General features: G+C 48.4%; 1 protein-coding gene across 1 annotated transcript in view; it reads right to left on the minus strand.

Moving 5' to 3' along the window:
* Positions 1-13,288: 13,288 nt before the first annotated feature.
* LOC144167249 (uncharacterized) overlaps positions 13,289-24,412 on the minus strand; it is a 45,863-nt gene continuing 34,739 nt past the window's right edge. The window contains exon 5 of the mRNA XM_077696585.1: positions 13,289-14,944. Coding sequence (XP_077552711.1) covers positions 14,694-14,944 — 251 coding nt within the window. The 3' untranslated portion in view covers positions 13,289-14,693. The remainder of the gene's footprint in view (positions 14,945-24,412) is intronic.

Raw genomic sequence — 24,412 nt, forward strand, 5'->3', positions numbered from 1 at the left:
CGGTCCGGCAAACGATCCTAGAGAACGGGCATTAACAGCTGTATATGTTCAAAGAACAATTGTTCACACCCAACTGGATACGGACTCGTGGTGCTCACCCAACATCAATGTGACGGCATGCCGCGTTCAACTTTCCCCGCAAAGGACCGTCATCGTCTTCTCAGTCTACATTAAGCCAGAGAATTCCCGTACGAAACTCAAGAATCCCCTACTGGACCCAGTTTCCTGGCACATTTTCAAAAGCTGTACCCTCAGGACCTTGTCCTTGTGTGCGGAGATTTCAACTCGAAACACACGGCGTGGAACTATGCGACATATAGCCGGAGGGGCAGGAAGGTGATGGAAGACGCCGACCAATTTGGTCTCTCCCTGCTGAATCTGCCACACGTGTACACCCGTATGGGACAAACAAGCAGACACGCATATACCACTCCAGATCTCACCTGGACGTCCAGACCTCAGCTCTACACGTGGAAGGTGCTGGAGGATCCGATGGGCAGTGATCACCTTCCTATTGTTGTCACCATAAGGACCGGAAGCAACAAATCAGGAAGAGGGGCGCAACTAAAGAGAGGCTGCTGCGTCACGCACTGGGATCGCTGTAGAGATATGCTCAATACGCTGCCAATGACCGCGAATGTATCGGAGCTCACACAAGCGATGACGGAGGCGAAGCGCAAGGCTACCAAAACATTAAGTGTGCCAGGAGGCCACCCAGTTCTGGACAGGCATCTGTTGTCTCTGTGGAACCGTCAGCTGAGACTTCTGGGTGCTTACCAAAAAACGCGGACGTCCAAAAAATCTTAGCGTGAAGCTCCGCCGCATTCAGGAAGAAATCGAGAGCCGCACAAACCAACTCGCATCTGAACGGTGGATGGACACATGTGAGCAAATGAATGGTCGGATAAATTCAGGTCGTTCATGGGCCATCCTTCGCGCACTCTCGGGGCAGCGTAAGCCCAACAACGCAGCCGCAAGTGTGGCTTTGAGGGAAGGCGTCAGCGCGCAAGACATGGCCGAAAAGGCAGCGAACAGCTTCTTCCCACAGACGTCCGCCCCGAATGCCGACACATACGACATGGACACTGGACCCCGGATTCTGAGGCTATGAATAGTCCATTCACGATAAACGAACTGGAGCGTGCGATTCAGCGGGCGAACGTGCGCAGTGCCGCAGTGTCCGACGGCGTCAGTGTAGCGCTCGTTAAAAATCTTCCCGCCTCGGACAAAGCAGCGCTGCTCCAGGAGTTTACCCGACTGTGGATGTCCGGAACGCTGCCAGACGAATGGCTACATTCTATCGTGAAGCCCATTCCGAAGCCGCGAAAGCCTCCGAACAGTCTTGCAAACATTAGGCCGATGTCTCTCACGACATACCTGTGCATGACCATGGGATGCATGGTGAATGCCCACCTGATTTGGTGTCTAGAAGACAACGAAAAATTGGCCCCCACCCAGTATGGCTTCCGACCTGGTCTAACCACACAGGACATCATGCTCCGCTTAAAAAGCGACGTTCTCGACGCTGGACTGGACTGGACTGGACTGGAAAGGACTTTATTGAAATCCTGCAGTAGGCAGGAGCCGAGTTACGGCTCCGCCTCGACGTGGCCTCGCGTCGCGTTTTCTTCCGCGACCCTACTCGTCACAAGCCCGTTTTACGGAGCCACAAGGTCTCCATTCCCGCGCATTGTAGCAGGAGTCGATGTGAGAAAAGCTTTTGATGCCACACCTCACACCTCCATTATGCAAGCGGTGAAAGAATTGGGAATCAGAGGGTGCATGCATAACTTCATTGCAGCCTTCCTAAAAGGTCGGACCTTTCAAGTTCAAATAGTAACAGAGCTTAGCACAACCAAATACAACCGGGTGGGATTCCCCAAGGCTCCGTCATATCCCCCACTCTCTTTAATATTGAGATGGCAGGCCTCCCAACAACTAGCTTGCATACCCGGTATTGAACATCCAATCTACGCGGACGACGTCAAAATATGGACAAAAACGGGGTCTCTCGGAGAACAAGAAACAGCCCTCCAAGTCGCCCTAGACGCCACTAACATCTCTACAAGCAAAGTCGGCCTGTCAACAGCCCCCGAAAAGACAGAATTTATCGTTATACATGAAGGCAGGCGTTCGCAATCGAAGACTGCGGAGAAAGAGGCGATCCAGCTACAACTTCGACTGAGTTCAGTACAGCGGGAAGCCGTAATCCGCATTCTCGGAATGTTTTGAGACGAGGCATGCACATCCAACACGTGGCACGCACGCATAATGAGAACAATAAAACAGGTCACGCACATTTTCCGCCGGATCACAAATCGAGCGCGGGGAGTAAAAGAACGAGAACTGCGCCACTTCATCCAAGCGTTCATCCACTCGCGAATACTGTACGGGGCACCATATCATTCCATAACGAAAACGCAACTACTGACCCTAGAGCGCCTCAACATCGAAGCTCGCAGGATTGCAACCGGCCTTACGAGGTACACTCCCATAGATGCTCTCAACAGCTACAGCATGATAAATACTGTTTCGGATCTCAACGAGGAACAAATGCACATGCAAGTCGCATGGTTTCAGTCGACATCAGCGGGGAGGAACACACTGGCGAAACTTGTACACAACGTCAGTGTACTTCTCCCACTACCTCAACAGTCACCGCCATGGGAATGCATTTCCCTGACAGATGCCAAGCCGTTACCGCGGAACATGGGAAATGATCAAGAAGCCAGAAGACGGGCATACGCAAAACGTCACGGGTAGTGACTTCGTTGTCTAAAAGACCACTCCCCCGGAGGCGAAAAAAGTCACGTCTTCTATACCGATGCGGCATGTATCATGCACCTTCCCAACTTCGCCACAGCATGGGTTAATGAGAACGGCACATCACAAGGACGCAAACTTCACATCACAAAAGAACCTGGACACAGCACTGGGGCAGAACTTCACGCCATATTGGATTTAGTCAAGCACCTGAGCTTTCAGCGCAGTTCAGAAGACCGTAGTCTGAAGATCATATATCATGTCTTTACGGACTCACAGGAAGTGTGCAGGGCCTGTGACGACGCTCGGCACACGTCCACTGTAGTCAGCCACCTCCGTCAGTACATCAGCGGGCCCCGCACCTTGGACCACGGCTTCACAGTTTACTGGATACCTGGCCACTCGGGCATACCGGCCGTAACGAGAAGGCAAACCGACTAGCGCGCGCTCTACTCCAATCCGCGCAATCGGGATGCCCTAGTTCGGAGGGCGACATCAAGCACGAAACAGAGACGCCACCAACAAGTCACGACCCAAGAGAAGCCATCGTTCAAGCCAAGAAGTACCGCCGGGAATACTTAACCAGCGCCCACAACCCTTGGGGCATCCCTCCTCTTCCTGGCTTGTGTTCAGTTGTCGGCAGCAAGTCACTATCCGCCAAGTCCAGTCTGGCACACTCTTAACCCCATTTCTGCTGCAGCGTTTCCGTAGACCCCAAAACGCAGGTTCATCCCGTCACAGCTTGGGTTCGTGTCATACGTGCCTAGTTCGAGCGGACCTGGAGCATCTGCTTTGGGCCTGTCCGCTCTACTCGCTGCCCCGGACTCGAGCCCTGACCACTCTGCGGCTCGAGGTACGCCCGACCTCCCTGCGAGCTTGGGCCTGCCCGGACTCATCTACCCCAACTGCGACTTCCGTCGAGCTCTGGCGGGCACTGGACGAGTTCCTTCTGGATTCAGCTGCTCCGCCCACTGGCGCTAGACTCCTCGCCCTCAGGCATACCGCCTGAGGGGCACACCGGAAGACCTCCGCAATGGACAATGGCACCATGGTCCCCGATCCGCAACTGTACAGGACCTCGTTTCTTTCTTTTTCATCCCCTTAAAGGTTTTACTTTTTTTCACAGCAGCCCCTCAGGGGCAATTTAAGTGAAATAAAGACGTGAAACAACAACAAACAAGAACAACAACAACAACACTGAGGTCTGGGAAAAGGCTTAGCATCGCCGCAGTTATCCAGACACTGCTTTGCGAGGCCGCGACGACGACGATCCGCCGCGCAATCTTTCACTGCACTATCAGCCCCTTTGACGTATTTCCAAACTGATTTTCGGCAATAGTCCCGCTTTGGCGAGCGGTGACAAGTTTTAGCTGCTGCGGTGTATGCCGTATCGTGCATACACCGCATAGTGGGCTGCTTGTCGACCGTGCGGGCAGATGCTTGCCGTGGTCGCGCGTGTAGCGGGAGTTTGTGCCCGCAGAGACGCTCCGTGTTTTTCAGGGTTATTCATACCTTGTAAACGACGCGCTATATCTACTAACTCAGCTAAGCTCGTGTAACGGATGGCGACGATCTACATTCGTCCGTGCCACCGCAGCAGGACGAATACGCCGTGCCACCGGTGCAGGAGCGCCGCGCGCAACCGCGTTTCCCCCAGAGCCGGGAACGCTTATTGGCTACAACATTTAACGGGGACCACCAATAGCGCAGCCGTACTGTTCAGAGCTTCGTGCGTCACAGGGTGCGTCACAAGCAGTCTGTCGAACGTCAGAGCGCGGAAGTGTGGCGGCAAGGAAGTGGTAGGTGAGCAAGAAAAGAAAGAAACGATCTCTGTTGCGTGTTTATGCGGCCCCTGCTTTACTCAGAGGTGTAATATTTGACATTGCTGTGAAGGGGTACTCTAGCGATTGCGCTATTGAAATGGCGACCTTCAGAAGCCTATTTAGGGCCCCTTTAAAGACGATACTCTTGCCTGCGGTGCTTAAAACCGAAAATTTTGGTCTGTCTGTCTGTCTGTCTGTCTGTCTCAAACGAGAAGTTTATACAGTAAAAGCTCGTTAATTTGAACTCGCTTAATTTGAACTTCCAGTAAATTCGAACGGACGCCATGGTCCCAGCATAGCCCTGTGCATTTCAATGGGGGAAAAGTCTCCACAATTCGAACGCGTCGCTATCCAGAGCGGTTAATTCGAACTGGGATCCATTGGTTTCCGTCGTTCTTCGCAGAAGAAGCCGGTCCAGAGTGATTATAATGTCTTGCAAATCCAAACCAAACCAAATTTACTAGGGATGCAAAGCAACGCAATAAAAATAAACAGCGTATAGCGCACGCGCTACACTGCTGAGACAGCCTATTTAGCTTCGGCAGCGGCCGCAGCAACGACGGCGCCGTTCGCGATTCAAGTTTCATGAACATTATTTATAAAATCAGCCGCCACAAACAGCTAGTAGCCCCTAATGTGCGATAACAAGTCCAGAGGTGGCTTTTTTGTGTTCTCCCTGTGAGGTGTGGCGCGAAGACCATTCATTCTAGCACGCTACCGCTAATTCGAACTCCGCTTAATTCGAACTATTTTATGGTGCCCTTAGAGTTCGAATTAACGAGCTTTTACTCTTTACGCAAAACCTTTCCGAACCACTATATTAGATGCCATACTCCCACATGTCAACATTGTCGAGCAAAAAAACAGGCATGTTTGAGGTAATCTGTCAACACATAAGTGATGCTAGGCCGTGTTTTTTTTTTTAATTGAAAATAGACGGGCGCTTGATATTTGCGACAGCAAATAAATACACATTGAAAATAATATGTTATTCCGAATATACAAAAAGGCTCGCACCCGAGCCTACACCACGCGTGGCCCAACAGTAACAAATGTTCCAACAGATGGCGGGGGAGCTGTGGGACGCGGAAAGATTGAACTGACATGAACAAATTCCCACGATGCTTATCGTTGGAAGAGCGAGGCGGAAGGGGGAGAGCATGAGAGGAGGGCGAGGGAGGGAATACAGGCCGTTACGTGGCTGGGGCGGCACAAGGCTATCGCGTTTAGACGACATTTGCAGCGAAGTGAGAACGCGACAAGATTTGTTAGTTTTAAGTTTCAATTACAGTGCTTATTGATTCCGCTATTTCGGTACTTCACGTGGTTGAGTTTTATTCGTTAGCTTAGGTTACGTTACGCTGGGGAGAGCAAAGTCGTGACAGTCGCGGCGCTCTCTTGCGAAAGGACGCGAGGCATCACTTTAGTGGAGCGCTCATAATGCAGTCGGGCGCGACATTAGGATCAACGACACGTAACACGGTCTTTTACGGTTTAATGCTTTCTGGAGAAAAGCAACGGCCGAGTTTTCAAAGCCTGTAACAGTGGCGATTGGGTCCGCCGAAAACAATATTTCGACGACAAAGAATAACTGTGCTCACCTGCCGCGGTGGCTCAGTGGCTAAGGCGTCCTGCTGCTGAGCGCGATGACGCTGGTTCGCTTCCCGGCAGCGGCGGCAGCTTTTCTGATGGAGGCGAACAGCAAAAACGCCCGTGTGCACGAGATTTCGGCGCACGTTAAAGATCCCCAGGTGGTCAAAATTAATCCGGAGCCCTCCACTACGGCGCGCCTCATCGACTGCGTTGCGCCGGCGCGTTAAACCCTACAATCAAACAAATCAAACAACTGTGCTAAAGGCGTCAGGCCACACAAGGGGCAGGCATCATGTATACTAGACGCGCCAAAGGCCAGCATTAATTTCCCTTCTTGAGAGAAGGCAGCCCCGCTTACTTGATCCAGCCAAGAACCTTCGAAAAATATGGTTGCGGCTTAGCTCAGCTAACATTGGATATGCAAAGCAAAAGCTTGGCTTAGTCTGGGTGAGTCTTGGTCTCTCCTGGTTAATCATTAAATACCGACCACGGCTCAAGGTCGTTCTGTCCCGTGCCACGCTCACAGGAGGAGGCCCGGCCTCGCTTTTATTCTCGGCGAACGCGGCGTTCCTGTTTCACGGCGAACGCAGCGCAAGATGAGTCACATCCCGAGACGACCCAGCGGTGCATGCGTGGAAGGCGGCGGCTTTGGTTGGCTGCCGATCAGCTGAGCGGCCGCTGCCGCCGCGAAACGACTTAAAACGGGGCCTTGTGCGCTTCAAGGGGTGTGTCACCGGGGGTGTGTCTCCAGTGAAAAGCTAAACTTACTCATCCTCCGCGAAACCGCCGGACGAAAGTAGTAAAGCGTTGCTTTAAACTATTTCCCGGTGGGCCCAAGACCCACTAGCGAGCGAACTCCTCCAACTCAACGGTAAAGCAACAAAGGGAAAAGGCGCCAAGGCGTAGGGACTCGTTCCCAGTTGGGCAAGTGATTAGCTGCACTTTAAACTAGGCCGCCGCAAAGCACAGCGTGGTCACCTGGTTTCTGAAGCGTGCAGGCGCGACTGTAGGACTGGTGTTTGGTGGCTTGAACGCTCGCCGAAGGCGACGGCCACACTCTTAGCCAAAATGGGAGAAAATGAGACGAACTGCAGCATTTACGCCTCGCGAAGGAGATTTAGTCCCCTAAATACCAAACGCGCCAAGATTACAGCCGTGCGCAAAATGAAGGGACCAAACGTTGGACCCCCGACGCGAATGGGACCAACGGAAAGACTAACAGCACCCTTTGCTCCCGCAACGTTGCTGTTGCTCCCCCTGGCGGGGGCCCTCCGACTTGTTTCTACTTGTTCGGCGGCCAGCGGGGACGGACGTGCGAAAGGTGAGCTGCGGCGGCGGCGGCTTTTAAATGCAGAGCATTTCAGTAACTGACGATGTCACCCGCGTTGTCCCGTCGTAGTCCGCACCGTCGTTGTCCGCACCCCTCCCCCTACACTATATAAAAGAAAATACTATCCGGCGCCTGGTTTCGATCCATCGACCCTGCGGGCGGAACGCAATGTACATGGTGCTCCACCCACTGCGCCACAAAGCCCACACAGAATGGGACGCTACGAACGCGCCTTATATCGTTGACTCATTCAAATTACTGCTGACGAGCGCTCTCTCGTCAGCAGTTGCCACAAGTGCAACAACATTAACGTAACGCAAACTACTTAACGTCGTGCGCCCCCGGAAATGCTCTGCATTTGATCGTGCCCCTCGCGAGGGGGATGTTTCACTGCGTCGCCATGCGAACAGTTTGCCACGCTTTAGTTTCAGTTCTTTCTTTGCTGGGGTGCCGACGAGCGGCGCCACCTCCTCGCACTTCGCCGCGGGAGGAGCCGCGGCGGGGGCGAGAGATGGCGCTGGCGTCTCCGCGGCCGCGTCTGCGGCCTCCGCGGGCACAGGCGCCGGCGCGGGGTCATCTTTTCCCCATTCGCCCTTTTTTTGAAGTTCGTGAGCTTGCATGTTAGCGTCAGAGTGTCAGTTATTTTTTAAAACCAACGCCAGTCGATTCGCTTGGCGTTACTGCCGACGACGACCTAATATTTATCTTTCGGTCAATATTTACTTAACTTTTTACTTAACCCTAAAATAGTAAAAACGCATTTTTTCTTCAAACGAACGGCCCAACCGCATAAATACCCACCTCAGAAGAAGCAGTGTGCAAAAAGGAACCTAACCGCTGACTTTTTTTCTTTTCAAATTGCAGTTTTAATAAATTTGTAGCCACAAATGCCAAAACGTGGTTAACACGTGGTCGAGACTCTTGAAGGGCTCTAACTTTTTAGGCGAAGATACGAACACTAAAATAACAATATGGCGCTTTTAGGATACAAGAATTACTCTCAGAAATATTAAATTTTAAATGAAAACGTGATATTTTAAGCAGAAAAATTACAAAACGTCTGGCAAAACGCCGGATCTGCAAGGGACGCGATACACTCTGTAGCTGAGTAGGGCAAAAATAGTTGCACCCTCGTAACCGCAACTACGTCCCGAATAAAACTAGACAATAACGGTTAAAATTTGGTGTAAATTAGCTGAATACGGCATTTTTCTCCATATTTTGCGGAACCCAAACTTGTAATCTGCCGGTCCAGAGCAAAACGGCAAAATGAAGTCTTCCTCGAAGGCGCGGTCTGAGCGCCGTAATAAAAGCCCTCTAACAGAACCGTAGTACCTTTCTGCACCTCACGGCGAGTTTTTTTTTTTTTTTTTTTCCTCCAGAATAGTGTTTTCTGATGGCCCCTTTTACAGTACCGGCCCTTCTTGTGGCCACCACGGCGAACCTAAACTTGCAGTAAGGCGCATTCCCCCGCACCCCCCCCCCCCCCCCCCAAAAAAAAAATTGTTTGGCTTTCGGGGAACTCGTGAACGAAACATTCTCGTCCTGCAGTCCTTCCCGCACCCACCCGTCACCCGCACCTTTCACATGAAGCTCACAGTAGCAGGAGCACCCTCACGTGACTAATATACAGTGGCCGAAAGCTTCCTTCACTTTTTTTTTCATTTTTGTTGCTCCCTCACTGTTAGCCAAACGCTCGCAGCGTGGCCAGCCTCAAACATTTTTGCCCCTTTCCTTTGAAAGCCTTTTTTGTGTGCACATCCGAACTCACTGTGAACTGTCCGCAGAGAGGAAATAAAAACGTGCAGCCATAGCCACTCCCCATGCAGCAAGCTGAGGGGACGCCCTTTTGTTTGTTTCGCCTGAGGCTATTAGTTGCACATTGTTAAATTTGTTAAATATTGAGAAAATTTGGCTCTTATTACATTTTTGAAATAAAAACGCATTGTTCGACACCACAGCCAGAAATCAATAATGACCTTGTTCTACAAAACCGCATTATAAGCGCAGGAAATAAGGTTTTCTTCCAATAATTGAACTTTTTTTTGTTTTTTATTTTTGATTGCAGTCAAACCATTTTGATTTAGAGCTGGTGCTGACAGGAAGCGTCTCTTTCCTTACATGCCTCGTGAAAGGGAGGGAAGAGGCCCTTGTTTCGTGCTACGTAAGCCTCTGAGCATGATAGCGAACCGTCATGCGAATAATAAGCAATCTTTATATTTTCTGTTGCCCTGATTCAGTGGTTCAACGCGTTGAGTTAGGGAGCATGAGTCCCCAGGTTCTATTGCTGGTTTGAGCGGCGTCTTTTCTTCTGGAGTAGGAAAAACAACACTGTCTGAGTTTCGCATGTTAACGACCGTGGCCATGGTCTTAATTAATCCGTAGTCTTGTACTCAGTGCACTTCACGGGCCACGTTTGGCTGCACTACATAAAGTGTTGATTTTGCTTGAGTCTTTCTGCTTTTTGGGGTATTTTTACGGATGCTTGTTAGGGCTGCTGGAAACTGTGTCTTTATCAGTTTTGCGTCCTACCACGAATGTTATCCTACCACGAATAACACTTGTTTTGTTGCCCTATTTCTTTCCTGCAGGAGCGTGACGACATTCGCCCATTGCCGATAGCTTCACGGAGGATGGTGGTCTCCTCTCAACGGACACGTACCTCGTGCAAGTGGAGCGCGAATTGCGCCAAAGACAGCAGCCAAGAACACCCGGAATAGCCCAATACTGAGCGCATCGCCTTGACAAGGTGTGCCAAACAGGCCTTCGAAATAGAGACTCCAGCATTAAGAGTAGAGTACGCTTTTCTTGTGTTGTGTATGTTGCTTACACGGTGTTGCATTAAAAGCTTGAAAGTGACATTTTCTTTCTCGTGAATATTTCAAGTGGCCAAGAAATACTGTTTTTGGTCTCTTGTGTTTACTCGTGCCTTCTGAATTGCCGGCCTAATGGAACGATTCACTCATTGAGTATTTGCACGAGCCAGCACATCGTCTTTTAGTATGCACGGTTAATCCAAAGGGGAGCATTTGCAGGGATGAACATTTAGTCTTGAACGCATCAATTGGTCTAGGGGGAATAATGGGAAAGATTAACGATTGATACGCAGAAGACCAACGGTTGGTCTCCAGTGAACTAACAGAGGAGACTAACAGTTGATCTGCAAGCGACCAACAGTTAGTCTTTATGGCGGACCAACAGTTGAACCATCAAGGGACTAAGTGTAGAGGGACTAACAGTTGGTACCCTTGCCGTTAGTCCCAAAAAGGACTAATTCTAGTGGCAACGCATTTAGTCCCCAAAAGGACTAACGGCGATGCCCCGTTAGTCCTTTTTGGCTAAGAGTGCAGGTCGTCTTCATACTCGGGAGCCCCGAACGCCGGGGCGGATGACTTCGAGCGCTGCAACCGCACTTGATCCCATGCACCGACGTGCTCGCGCTCTTGTTTTAAATCGTTCAGAATGATGATGAGTAATCATATTCCTGTTTGTTCCTTTATTTTTGCGAACTACCCGTTACAATTTCATTTATAATTTCGAATTGCGGTTTTGATTGCCATTCATAACAAGCCAGACTCCTAACGTGCCAACCCACAGCCAGAAACGGAGGCCCCTGGATAACAGTAAAGGCATGTTAATCCGAACTGCGAGGGAAATCCACCTACCTTTAAATTAATGAAAGTTCTGACAAATGAAAATAAAAAATAACAGCAGTAGACCGCCATTGGGAAACCGTAGGACATGTCAACAATTTGATGCTTTAAAAAAATCTTGCGGTCTGACCTTTGTTCTTAAAGGCGACAGCCAGAACTTTTTCAGGCCTCGTGCCTCATCGCCTACTTCAAAAAACGGGCGCCATTCAGTTTGGCCCTGACTTCCGCAATGGGGCTTCCGGAAGCTTGGCCCTGACTTCCGCATTCAGTTTGGCCGCAATGGGGCTTCGTCCTCCTCTTCCTTCTCCTCGTCACAAGCAGCGGAAGTTTCTGTTATCTTCCTCACCGGTGTCCTCACCGGTCAATGCACCGCGCACCACTGCGTCGATGTGTAAATGACTATGGGTTTTTCGGCAATGCAATGTAAATGACGATGCAAATGACGATGCGCAAATGAAGGTGCGTTTCTCCACCGCGCGCGAGGCTCCAAATCCCTGGCGCCTCGCATCAAAGTAGCGCTTGACGATATTTTTTATTCTCGTAAGGCTTGGAAATGAACGGCAGAGAAGACCACCTTACAGTACGCTGCACGGGAAGAACGGCGCAGTAATACAACCGGAACAGCCACCAACGATCCTGCACAATGCACTCTGGGCAGCGGGGCACGCAGGGATAGCTAGAAACATAGGCTGCGTTCCAATTTTTGGACAGCTTGGTAGCCAGGTTACGAAGCAGTCATATTAGGCGTCTAAAGGAAGCAGAATTGGAACTGCGCAGCGGTCACCAACGCAGACATCAACTTTGTAGCAGACATGTTGCGTAATGCAGGCCGTAGGGATCGGCGTACAACGGCATCAGTGAGGTCAGTAAAGCTTCGCTTTAAAAAAATGTGTACCGTCTGCTTCGCTGGTCATTCCATTTCCCACGGTGAAATAGTTTACGATTTTATTAGCACCGTAGCCTTGTTATGCTCATTTCTCGGTTTTTCAGTGCTTGCCAGCCGTCCGCTATTAGCCGTGCTCATGAAGCGTCCGCGGAAGTAAGTACAGGTAAGGATTACCTCATAAATGGTGGGTTCTGAGCCCAGCGTAGAGTGTTTTTGTATCTAAGATTCCTACCCTAGTCAGGTTGCCGATTTCTTGGACCCGATTTCTACCTCTACTGTTACAACGAATATCGGATATAACGAACTAATTTAATGCCCTGATGCCACTTCGTTATAAGGAGGTTCGAATGTATTTTCTTTTTTGAAACTAGAGTAAAGTTTAAGGCTTATTTGAAGGCAAAGTAACAAATAATATAGGGTCGTTTAATCCATAGAATTGCACATGCAAGAAATAGGTCTAGCCAAACGTGGAACACCGCGCTGTGCCGTCATATTCCGAGGCCTCGGAGGGGACATAGCCAGTGCGCATTCGTTTGTATTTTAAATGCAGAGCATTTCTTTAACTCACGATGTCACCCGTTCTAGTCCGTAGTAGTCCGCACCCCTCCCCCTACACTATATAAAAAAATAACTTACCGGCGCCTGGTTTCGATCCCACGACCCTGCGGGCGGAACGCAAGGTACATGGTGCTCTACCCACTGCGCCACAAAGCCGACACAGAATGGAAGGCTACGAACGCGCCTTATATCCTTGACTCATTCAAACTACGTCAGGAAGCTGCTGATACAGCAGCAGCAAGAACAAGAACAACTTCAACAACGACGTCTCCCATCGACTTCGAATGGGGGGACTAACTCAACCAGAGGCATCTAGACGTCGACGACGCAACAACAACAGCCAGAGAAGAAGAGACAGAAGAGAAGAGAAGAATAATAATCATACCCACCTGCTAATAAATTATGTCACGTGACCACGTAATTGCGTCTCCTCATTTAATTACAATACACTTAACGTCGTGCGCCCCCGGAAATGCTCTGCATTTGATCGAGCCCCTCGCGAGGGGGATGTTTTTTTTAGTTTTCCGAAATTTCGTTCGACCAATTATCTCCATTTAAGCTATTATAACGATTACAGGTGGGCCTTTCAGCGCAGCATATCTTCCCTGCTGTCATCTGCTGTCAGAGACTGAGACATCTGACGAGTTCCAAACTTCTAGTTTATTTTCAATGATTTGCTTGACAATGTACATTGGTGAAATAATAGGCATCCTCGATTAACCAGTCCTGGATAGTCCGCGGGCAGTCATCGGACTGCACTCAAACTGGATGCCCCATAGGAATGCGTGGAACAATGGAGCGCCGGATCGCGTCCAGGGCAGTTCGCGGACGGTCCGAGACTGATAACCGAGGAGGCCTAACGCCTTTCAAAGCCGTCTTCGAGAAGAAACTTATAAGCGTTCTTCGGTAAAAATAGATGTAAGTTTTACTTTCCTGGTAAATGTTTTTTGCATTTCGGAACTGAATGACTTTTCTGCAGCGATCTTGATCATTCCCTTGCGTCGATGTCTTCGTAGAACAAAGAAGAAACGCTGTACGCGAAATGTTGCTGAACAAAACCGTTGTGGGCGTCCAATATTTGGGTGTCAGGTTCGCCACTACTTTCTTTAAATATCGCGTGGACAACTTTTGAGAAAGTTGTGTTCCTCAAGATACAAGCTTCCCACCGATGCACCACCCAATGCACCACCTGGCATCAATCTATCCTCCCAATCAAACTAGAATATGCGAGCATAGCATGGGCCCCTGCGAAAAATGTAACACTGATAATCTAGGAAGCATTCACAGAAATGCTGTTCGCTTTACGTTTCTATACTTCAACGTGTGCACTATGTCTCGGAAGAAATCTCGGCCAAAAACATACCACCCCTACACCTTGTAAGGCAACAATGCTTGGAATTTCGGCACCCCCTGCTGAACGAAGAATTCATTACTTAACATTCATTGCGTTCCTCTCTTATGTCAACAAGAAATACGACTTCGTCAGGTAAGATCTTTACGCTATATTTTGTGAAGACAGATGCCTTAAACTCTTTATTGTTCCTGCATACAGTGTCCCAACAGAACTTTCGAGAGCGCAATCGTAACGATATTTTGTAGCATTATTACGTATCGCCATTCGTTCCATTTGGCTATGTTTGTGATCTCAGACGCAATACAGGTTTACTGTTATGCTCAATCTCGCTTGAAATACGCATCGTGCTTAGACGGCGTAATAAGGTGTCCAGTACTTGCTAAATGGAAGTAACAATAAAAAGTGATATAAATCAAGAAACAGTCATGAAGTCACCGACCAGGTCAAAAACAAGAAAAAACGTTTCGGAACCCATACAGATTCGTTGTTTTTCACTCAGTGTAGGCATTACTGTTTCTTCATGTAATGTTTTCCCAGGTGTACTTTTCTTGAACCCTTGTATACGAATATGTATATGTGTATACAGATGCATATTTACAAGCAATAACGGCTCCAAGTTTGCTCGTTTTTTTTTTTTTTTTGCTTCTCGCACTAGCACAAGGGCATTTCTTCTGTGAAAAAATATTAAAATACACCCTTCAACAGCCGACTGGCAGTTCAGCAGTCGCATGTTCTACATTCCAAGTCCCCCTTTACTCAGGTGTGAACATGAAGAATTTAGGCCAAGGAGGACCTTGTGGCGTAAGGCGTCCAATGAACAGATGTGAAGACGACAATCTAGATATTCCTTCAAAAGCTCGTCGTCGTCGGTCTTCATTTCGAAAGGCACGAGAGCTGCTGTTCCGTCCTGGTTCAAGCCCTTCGACTTGGCGTCGACAGCAGGCACCGGTTCGGGCTTGGTCTCGAACAACCGGAAAAACTCCGCTGAAGCAATAAGAAAAGAAAGGACGGGCAAAATGCATGGGCGCCTACCTCAATGACTGGGCGTCAAAGAGGCACAAAGCAGGTAGACTTAAACTGTCCACCGAACAGTCAAGGCATAGCCACGTTAAGCAATTATAAAACAGTCAGTCACTTCGCACCGTTTATACAGAAAGGAAATTTACTCATCCAGACATAAACAAAAGCATTTGTCTATTGCTTGTCCGAAAAAGGGAATTTCTGTGCTATAGGGAAGAAAGCATGAGCTTTGGGTCAAAACCAAACCTGAAAATTCGGGTAACGCGTCGGGTACTCTATAAAGAGGCCGCGTAGCAGTTTTTTTTTTTCTTCTTACTTTTCTGTAAAGGAAAATCCGAAATACTTCCAGAACGTTGCCAACAAGTGCATCTGTGAGAGGGGGTGACAAAGTACCTCAGCAAAAAATTACTGCGCAACAACGAACCGACAAATCAGAGCTTGCTGAAAAGATTCTCTGTCCTCCCAGGCCTTCGCACTGATTGCGCGCACGAACGACGCCATGCGTGTGATGTCGGAGCTATTTCCCGGCTTTGTTTCTGTATAAGCAATGAACGAATTTGATAGCCACTTAAAGAAAATCCCAGCAGCAAAGCAGAAACTGAACGGTGTATCTGCTGCGACGAGCAAATAACGCTGTAACACTCTCGGCTGGCGGTAACTATAGCCCTCGCAGTTCTCTCGCAATAGAAGTCCAAGAAAACCTAAGCACGTCTTATGGCTTGTGAGCGCGAAATAACGCCTAATCGAACCTCTGCGGCGCTTTGAATCCGCATCGCGTACTCCAAGAAATTCGTTATTTTGCCGCTGAGACACATTGCATCGCGATCCGCCATAACTCTTTCGAATGGCCTCGATCGGTCTTCGACACGTTACGCTGCCTTTCATTTCCTGCCGCCGTGCGGCGGAACAGTTGACGCCGATGGTGGATTTCACTGCGTGCCTGTTGGCTTGCTTGACTACGTTATTGTGCTCCTCTACTTCATATGCGATGTACTGGCGTAGACCGCCACCCCACCCTACTGCCAACTTTAAGCTCGTGCTATGAACACCTCTGCTATGGAATGCTTCCCAAGGAACTGTTTCGCGGCTTCCGACGCCGACGCCGGTTTTTCCCTTAAGGGGTAATGTAATGTTTTACCTTAACGCATCAAGTTCCCCCCCCCCCCCAAAAAAAAAAACACAAAAAGGAGATAAATGCAATACAGATGAGTGGACTCCATAAAGCAGTTTTAATTTTAAGCCCTCCGAAGCCTTATAAAATACTTCATTATTTTTATACATTTTCACATGAAAATTTATTACATGGGTCTCAGGCCAACACTCGTAACTCTAATTTCACTCGGTAAAGCAATATTTCTGGAGCTATGTATGAGAAGCTTTGGCCTGTGCAATGGGTGAAAATTAAGGAGATCAAATGAATACTCGAAAAGCATTGATGAAGTAACCAAAACGTTGGGCGCTTCGATTATGTGTACCTCTGTACAAAAACTTCGCAAATTTGGCGAATGTGGCAAATTCTGTCTGATGAAGTTCATGGCACATCCAATAATGATAGAAAAAAATGTGCCAAATTTCGCTAAAATATTTATTAGGGAGTGAAGTTATGAATGCTTGCGTTTGAGAAATTGCAAGAAAAGGTTCTGAGAAAATCAACAAAAATTTCTAACAAGGGCAGTGCTTTCATAATAATGTGAAAGATAGTTGCGAGAAGACAAGGAGTCCGCGAGCAGGGGTTGGGAGTGCGCGCCTCACAAAAAAAAACGTCTTTAGGGAGGTCCAGGGAGTCTAACCCGGGACCTTTACCCCGTGAAACGGGCAACCTAACCCCCGGACAACCCCAGAAGTCCGAGGGGCTAAGGGGGAGCAGTGGAATGTAGCCTATTGGAAAGAAAAATAGTCATGTTGACATCCAGTGTGCGCCACCAACGAGGGAAAAAGGCAATATAGAGATTTACACAAGTATTACAAACAAATGGGTTCATTCTGAAGCGGTGAAGCATAAATAAAACTAAAAACAAATTTAGGCTCACATAGAGTACAGAAGGCATTTCATATCGCCTTCCCCTGCCGCCTCATTACGAGACGGGAAAACAAATACACACATGGGTTTTGCAGGCTATAAAAATTATAATGGAATTAAAAAAGGCGATAACCTAACCCACCCTCCCTTCCCCCAGCTTAAGCTCAACAGAAAACAATTACAAGACCACCGCCGCTTCAAACAAACATACGAATGAGGGGGAAAAACGCCTAGCGTGGTCAAAGTCGAACTCTGGCCCCTCGCGTTATGATACCGGCGTCTATCCTATTGCGCTATCATTGCTGCTTCTTTATTGCCTGTTTGGCGATTGATTGATTGAAAAACATTCATTAAGATAGAAAGACCAGAGGTCCGAGTGTGGTAAGGGGAGAAAGGAGGGAAATGAAAGCCAATCACTTCAGCACTTCTTCACATATATGTGTTGAAGAAGGGACCAGGAAGAGCCAAGACGCCCACGGCGTACCAGAACTGGGAAGAAGCGTCCTTCCTCTTTCTTTACTTCAGTGCTACTGCGCCGCGCGCACTTCATCATCCTCTACTTCTATGATATCCTCCCCGGGGCTTTTGGCGAGCTCGAGAGGGTACAACTTTTGAACAGGACGGGTCAGGAACTGTCCATTCGGGATTCGGACTTTGCAAGCACGAACTACGCCGTCACGGATCCATCCCAATGCTATCGAGGAGTCCGCCCAAAACGTGATAACTGTCCTTCTGTCAAAAACCTTGTTTTTGAGGTAGGCACCCATTCTTGCGGCGATGAGCGCTCCCATGAGTTCCAACCTAGGTACGGTAAGTTTTCTGATTGGAGCCACTCTCGTTTTTGCGAACAAGAACGATGTTTCCGTTCCTCCTGCGCTGTTCACGAAACGAATGTAAGCAACCGCCCCATATGCTTGCGGACTTGCGTCACAAAATATGTGAACTTCCCAACAGTCCGATCTGTTTTCTGCGTCTGAAAGCAAGTAGCGTTTGACTATTGTCTCTTGCAGCTTCGGAAGAGAATGAATCCAGTCATTCCATTCAGACTTCAGGTTATCCGAAAGAGGCATGTCCCAACGAATTTTCTGTATCCAAAGCTGCTGAAACAGAATTTTTCCTTTGATGACAAATGGACAAATCAATCCTAGTGGGTCAAAGATTCCAGCTATTGCTTGGAGTACGGTCCTCTTTGTCGCTGGAGTCTTGCTGGAAGCAAGAAGCGCAGATTTCATGCTAAGGTAGAGTGTGTCATCTTTTCTCCAAGCGATGCCAAAAACTCTTCTGTTTTCAGGAGGCAATACGGGCTCTTGATTGCTTGCTTCCGCTTGTCGTCTTTCTCTGTCGTCAAAATGTTCTTGCAGAGAAGCGGAATTTGTGGACCACTTTTTCAGTGTCATTCCGGCTTTAAGCTCGATGCGATTGGCTTGCTCATAGATGCGCAGAGCACTGTCTTTTGAATCCGCACTGGCAAGGAAGTCGTCAACGTAGAACGATGTCTTCAGTAGTTCCGCCGTCTTCTTGTCTTCTTCTGAAGCTTTATTCAGGTGATATTGAATAGTGGCCGAGAGTAGAAATGGGCTTGATGTAGCTCCAAAAGGAACATGTTTCATCCGCCACTCTAGCAATTGGTCTGCCGGGGTTCCAGTTGGTAGGCTTGCATACCAGAAGAACCGGAAGGCGTCATGGTCTTTCTCCTGGACGCCGATTTGGAGGAATGCCTTCTCCACATCTGCACTGAGTCCAACTGGGTACGTCCTGAACCTCAGTAGTAGCTCCAGTATATCAGGGTTCAAGTTGACTCCCTTGTGCAGCCATTCGTTCAGTGAGAGAAAACCCGGAGCAGATGACGATGCATCAAATACAACTCGTAGTTTTGTAGTTGTGCGATCTTCCTTGAGCACTTCTTTGTGGGGCATATAGTAAATCCGCTTGTCCTTTTCTGGTGTAAAACGTGTCTCAGGAACAATCTCTGCGTAACCGTCAACGAGGTACTGTCGTATGGCTTTGTCATACCTTTCGAGAAGGTCTTTGTTCTTATGCAGGCGTTGCACCAAAGCAGTTAATCTTCTCATGGCCGCGCAATGGTTGTCTCCGAGAGCTGTCTTCTCGATACGCCTCCACGGAAGAGCTACTTCATAACGTCCTTCAATCTTGGTAACTGTCCATTCGCATTCCCCTAACACTGGTTTTTTGATCTCACCGTCGTCGTTTGTGCTTATTCCCATAGCCTCCACGTCCCAAAACTGTCGGGCAATGTCGTCTTGGCGACAATCTTGCTCCGGCCAGCTGATGTTACTGTGCAAGACGCATACCATGCAGTTAGACGGCGCGGATTGGTTTGCGTGGTGAAACGTCCAGCCGAAAATTGTGTTCACGGCCACAAGGCTAGAGTTAGTATGGCGCGTAACTTCAGCTGCCAAAAGCAGCCACATTTGATCTGCTCCGATTAGAAGTCCAATACTGTCGTCTCCAGTGCTCCAACCAAATTTGTCTGAATCACCGATATTTTTTCCGGTTTCTTCGAATTTCTTCACGAAAGGAACATCAGCCAAGTATGATTGAATATCCTGGCATATTTCGGGAATTTCAACCACGTCCAGAGTGCATCCTGAATGATCAAACTGCCTTTGTAGTTTTAGCCGGACAATACGATATTGGCGAGTTTTCTTTCGGCGAGTGTTTCCAAACGTGTTGATGGCGAGAGAGACTTCCCCTACAACTGGAAGCTTCAGTTTCGGGAGATGTCCTCACGTAAAAAACTCCTTTGGCTGCCACCGTCGATGACCACGCGAAGGAAGCATCGCCGCTCCTGGGAGACAGCCCATGCCCGAAAAGTCTGAAGCAGTACGGTCTTGCTATGCTTGACGTTTGTGCCCGAGTCCGTAGCCGCATAGTACGCTTTATCCGAGTCAGGTTTAGGTGGTTGACTCCCGGTTGTCGACTGCAAGCATAGCGATGAAGCATGCCTCCGTTGACATTTGGAGCATGAAATCCGTCGTTGGCAGTCCTTTGAGCGGTGTCCCTTAGCCGTGCATCTGAAGCAGCGGGCTTCTCTTGTAAGAATCTCTCTTTTCTCATGGTCCGGCATCTTTGACCTACACTGCTCCGTTTCATGAGTGGTACTGCGGCAAAAACAGCAGTAGGTTCGTTTTGTCGGCGAATTTTCAGCGTTTTGAAATACCGCCACTGTTGGAGGATGTGGCCGGCGAAATCCACCTCTATTTTGTTCCACGTTTCCGTCAAATCTCTTTTCTTTTACATCAAACATCGTCTGGCATTTCTCTCTACTTTCCACTTTCACTTGAATGAAAGATATCAGGTCTTGCAACCTTTTGTCAGCTGCCGTCGCGCATTCGTCTTGTGTTGTGTCAGAAGGGAGCTCGGTGTTCGCTCGACGCCGGTGGTACTCGATCACGGTGTCCGGTGGAAGGCTCCGTAGCAAAACATCGGTAAGCATCGATGCGTACGATGTAGTAGACACCTTCAAGGCTTTTAATCCCCGGACATGACTTTGCAAGGTGTCGTAAAGTCTTCGCAGTCCGGCAACATCAGAAGACGACTTTAGAGCTGGCAGGCATCGCAGGCGGTAGAGATGTTCTTGCTCGATGCGGTAAGGTTCGCCGAACCTTGAGGAAAGCATGTCTATGGCATCTTTGTAGCATCTGTCGTCTGAAGGTTAGCAATGGCTGACGCAGCCTCTCCCGTTAAAGACGCAGCCTCTCCCGATAAATACGTTCTTAAGTAATGAAACTTGTCCGTTGTTAATGAAGGATTTTTGTCAATAGTCGCTTCGAGTTGTTCCCAAAAAGGAAGCCATTTACTTATTTCTCCTCGAAAGGTCGTAATGTCAAGTTTCGGTAATCGCGGTCCACCTGACCGAACGGCAGACTGAAGGTCACCTCGAAAAGCTGAATCCTCGACGCCAACATTATGCGTAATCGCTGCGGGACGTTGATTCTTGAGAGCCTCTATCACAGTCCTTAAACTTGATAATGCGCCGATGGCTTCGTCTTCGTACTGCACGATAGTCTGAAGCTCGGTCTCAAGTATCTCGACGGGAATTAACGGGTCAAGCTCGGCGTTAATTGCTCGCAGTTCAGCGTCGCATGCTGTCAAACGTTCAAGCAAGTTCTGAAGGCTCACCAAGTCAGGAGTTGAACATTGTAGCGCTGCGTGCACTTCGTTGACAAGTTTCGTTTGCTGGGCCCGCCGGGTCGTTCGTTTGGGCTTCAATCGGTCCATGGTCGTTCCCTCTTCTCCCGGCGGTTCGTCGCAAGCTCGGAGAACGTCGAGCAACGGGTTTTAGGCACCAAGATGTGTTGAAGAAGGGACCAGGAAGAGCCAAGACGCCCACGGCGTACCAGAACTGTGAAGATGCGTCCTTCCTCTTTTTTTATTTCAGTGCTACTGCGCCGCGCGCACTTCATCATCCTCTACTTCTATGACAGATGTCTCGATGAAGTCCATTAGTAGAGGCAGTCGTATGCCGAATTCTTAAGTTCCCATTGCTAAAAGTGCCAGCATGACAGTCACCGATAGCGCTCTCATACCAGTCGTGCTAGGCCACTCTTTAGAGAATACGTCGCCATTTGCACGAGTAAGGACGTGTCCAGTAGAGTTTGAACTGGTTGAGGGTTCGGGGCAGTAAAACCACCGTGGCGATTGAAGGCTGGACATGTCCAGACAAAGTGGCGGAGGTCGGCTGGGAGGCTTGACTTCCGCCCTTACCACGTAGTGGCCAGATCTTCATCAACAAGTTTTTAACAAACACTGGCTTCACACCGGGAACAGTCCGTAACCTTCCTCCCCGATGTCGGCTTGGCAAAAACACAGATATTAACTGTAGAGTATGCTTGCCAAAACACAGATATCAACTGTAGAGTGCACAAATTAAAAGCTCCAGCCTACAGTCGGCTGAAAAGGGTGGCTTAAAACATCTTAATCTGCGCTACTACATCCAGTAGGAGTAACCACTCAGTTTCTTCCGACGTGAATCTATACACCACCCTTTTATAAGGAACACTTCCAATGCAATACTCTCGCACTGTACGAGCACGCTCGTCAGCATTTTGAACTGCAATACGAGTTTTCGACATATAATGCAGACTAAGCGTATCACAGGGCACGCCCCAGTCATTGTCCACTGGCAAAAAGCGAAAGTCATAAGGCGTTAATGGCAGGTCTTTAAAGGTTCCTTTGAGGATGTCCCAGTGAAACACCGCAGCCAAACAGTAGAGAAAGATGTGGTCAATCGTTTCAAGATTTTAACATAAGCGGCTGTAAAGTGTCTATGGGTGTGCATATACTCCTTTTTCCTGTAATCAAGGTGTTACTGGGAGCATGCCGCTATAAAGCATGATGAAGAAAGATTTAGCAGATAAACGCACTGGAATTCGCTTCACTCTTTTCAGAATATTTTTTTTCCTCGACCTAAAGCATACAACTGCCGATAAACCGGAACAAGTAGACACATATTAAGCATATCTTCGTACAAACGCTTCCCCGGTACACTTCTGAAATACTCAAAAGAAGGCTTAACTTGCAAAACCTTAGTTAAAATCCTCCAGGAATTCGCTCAAGAATCCTCGCACAAATACACGGCGAATTTCGGATGTTGAAACAACAAAGCCAATCATTACATCACGCAGCCGGACTTGTACCACCGTCTGTAGAAAGCAATCCATATGCTCTCTCAGAAACAGAAACCTAGAAACTATTTGTCTGTTGAACAAATGAGCCAGTCCTTAGCCACAAATTTTAACCGAGCGAAAGAAATGCGTTCGACTCATTCCTCCCAACTTGAGCCCCACGCAAATTTACAAGAACTCTGTGCAACTATTGTATGTTCCTTTTCGACATTACAAATCGTTTGAAGAACATACCATACCTTGGCAACAGCAAACACATTAGACACTGATGGACGAGCAAACATGCACAAATCCCTTCCCCCCGTTTTGCACCCTAACTCTATCAGCATCTTCGTCCCAGCACTCTATAGTGTCCTGGTAAGTTTAAAGTGGGATGCCCAGATACCTTGCCGGAGTTTTGTCGTCCTTGCAATCGAAGCACACAGCATTTCCTTTGGGTTCCTAGCGCGGGGTTGGCTTTGGACTTTGGCAGAGCTGAAGTGGATTTTGGTTTTGGACTTTGGCAGTTTGGATTTTGGACTTTAGGATGGGGGATTATGGAGTTTGATTTAACTCAGTTTGCATAAAGAAGGCTTCGCTTTTTAACCATCTTTCTCTTAAGAAAGGGGCAGAGCTAAAAAAATCCAAGTTGAAGTTAGTGAAACCCACCAGTTCCACTATTTCTCAGTATTCGCATATCAAAGTTTAATGTGGCGGAATTTTTTTTCTTCTAGCATTCTCTGCAGTATAAGAGGCCTTCGCGATGCGCTGTTCATAATTTGTGAGGCACCCTTGTGTAGCGTAGAGGCCAGTTGCTATGCCGACTTGGTTCAAAATATCCTGTGTCCCTCTGTTGTTGTTAAAGCGACATAAAGCGCCATACTATACGAATAGAAGGCTTTCAGCATCGGTTTCAGTTTCATAGATACTGGGTTGGTTGCACATTGTGAGAAACATCTGGGTTTCACAGACACTTGAAGTATTAAAGATACTTTTATGGCATTGCCATATTTTGCATGCGGTACTATTCTTAATTAAATGACTGGGTAATAACTGCATACCGTGGCATTTTGTGCTGCTCACAAAACTGACACTTCCAGTTTCGGTTTTGGTAGACTCCGGATGGGTTTAAATTTTTCAGATACGTTTTGAAAGAAACCAGGTAGGAAGCAACTTTTGCGAAAAAAATGGGGTTTAATAATATTCCACATCGTACAAAACTGAAAGGGTGTATTTGATATTTTGAAAAAAAAAATGGCGCAGCTTGCACTTGCTGCGCCATAAGGCTGGAGAAACAGCAGAGCTAGCGGCCCCTCTCCCTTCGTCGGATACACGGCTGTTGCACCTTACATGGATTTCAGAACTTGTCCCTGAAAGGTGCCCAAGACTGGCAGGTCCGGATTGTTTTGTCCGCAAGCTTTCACATATCTCCCAAAGTGGCCCGCGTTAACACCCGCTAGAACCCGCAGAAACGGGTTTCGCGAACTCGGTGTTTGTAGCTCGAACTCGGCGTCTGTGCTCCCCACTTCAGTCGCGAACGCACGCGTATTGCAGAGGTGAACAGCACGCGCGAGATCACGCCACGAAACTGGACCTTCATGGACTGGGCAGAGAGTCCATGAAGGTCCAGCTGGCCGACACCAGGCGCTCCGCACGAGGCGCATGCTCACGTGCATTCGGTATTTTTCCTTGGTATTTTTTTCTGGTAATGCTGGACGCCGGAACTAAACCTTCAACAGCTCTACTATTAAAAATAGAGTTGTTACTTGGCCTCACGCCTTACAG

Source organism: Haemaphysalis longicornis, unplaced genomic scaffold, assembly GCF_048455015.1.
Source record: "Haemaphysalis longicornis isolate Haplotype H1 unplaced genomic scaffold, Haemaphysalis longicornis Haplotype H1 scaffold_1, whole genome shotgun sequence".
Taxonomy (NCBI): Eukaryota; Metazoa; Arthropoda; class Arachnida; order Ixodida; family Ixodidae; genus Haemaphysalis; species Haemaphysalis longicornis.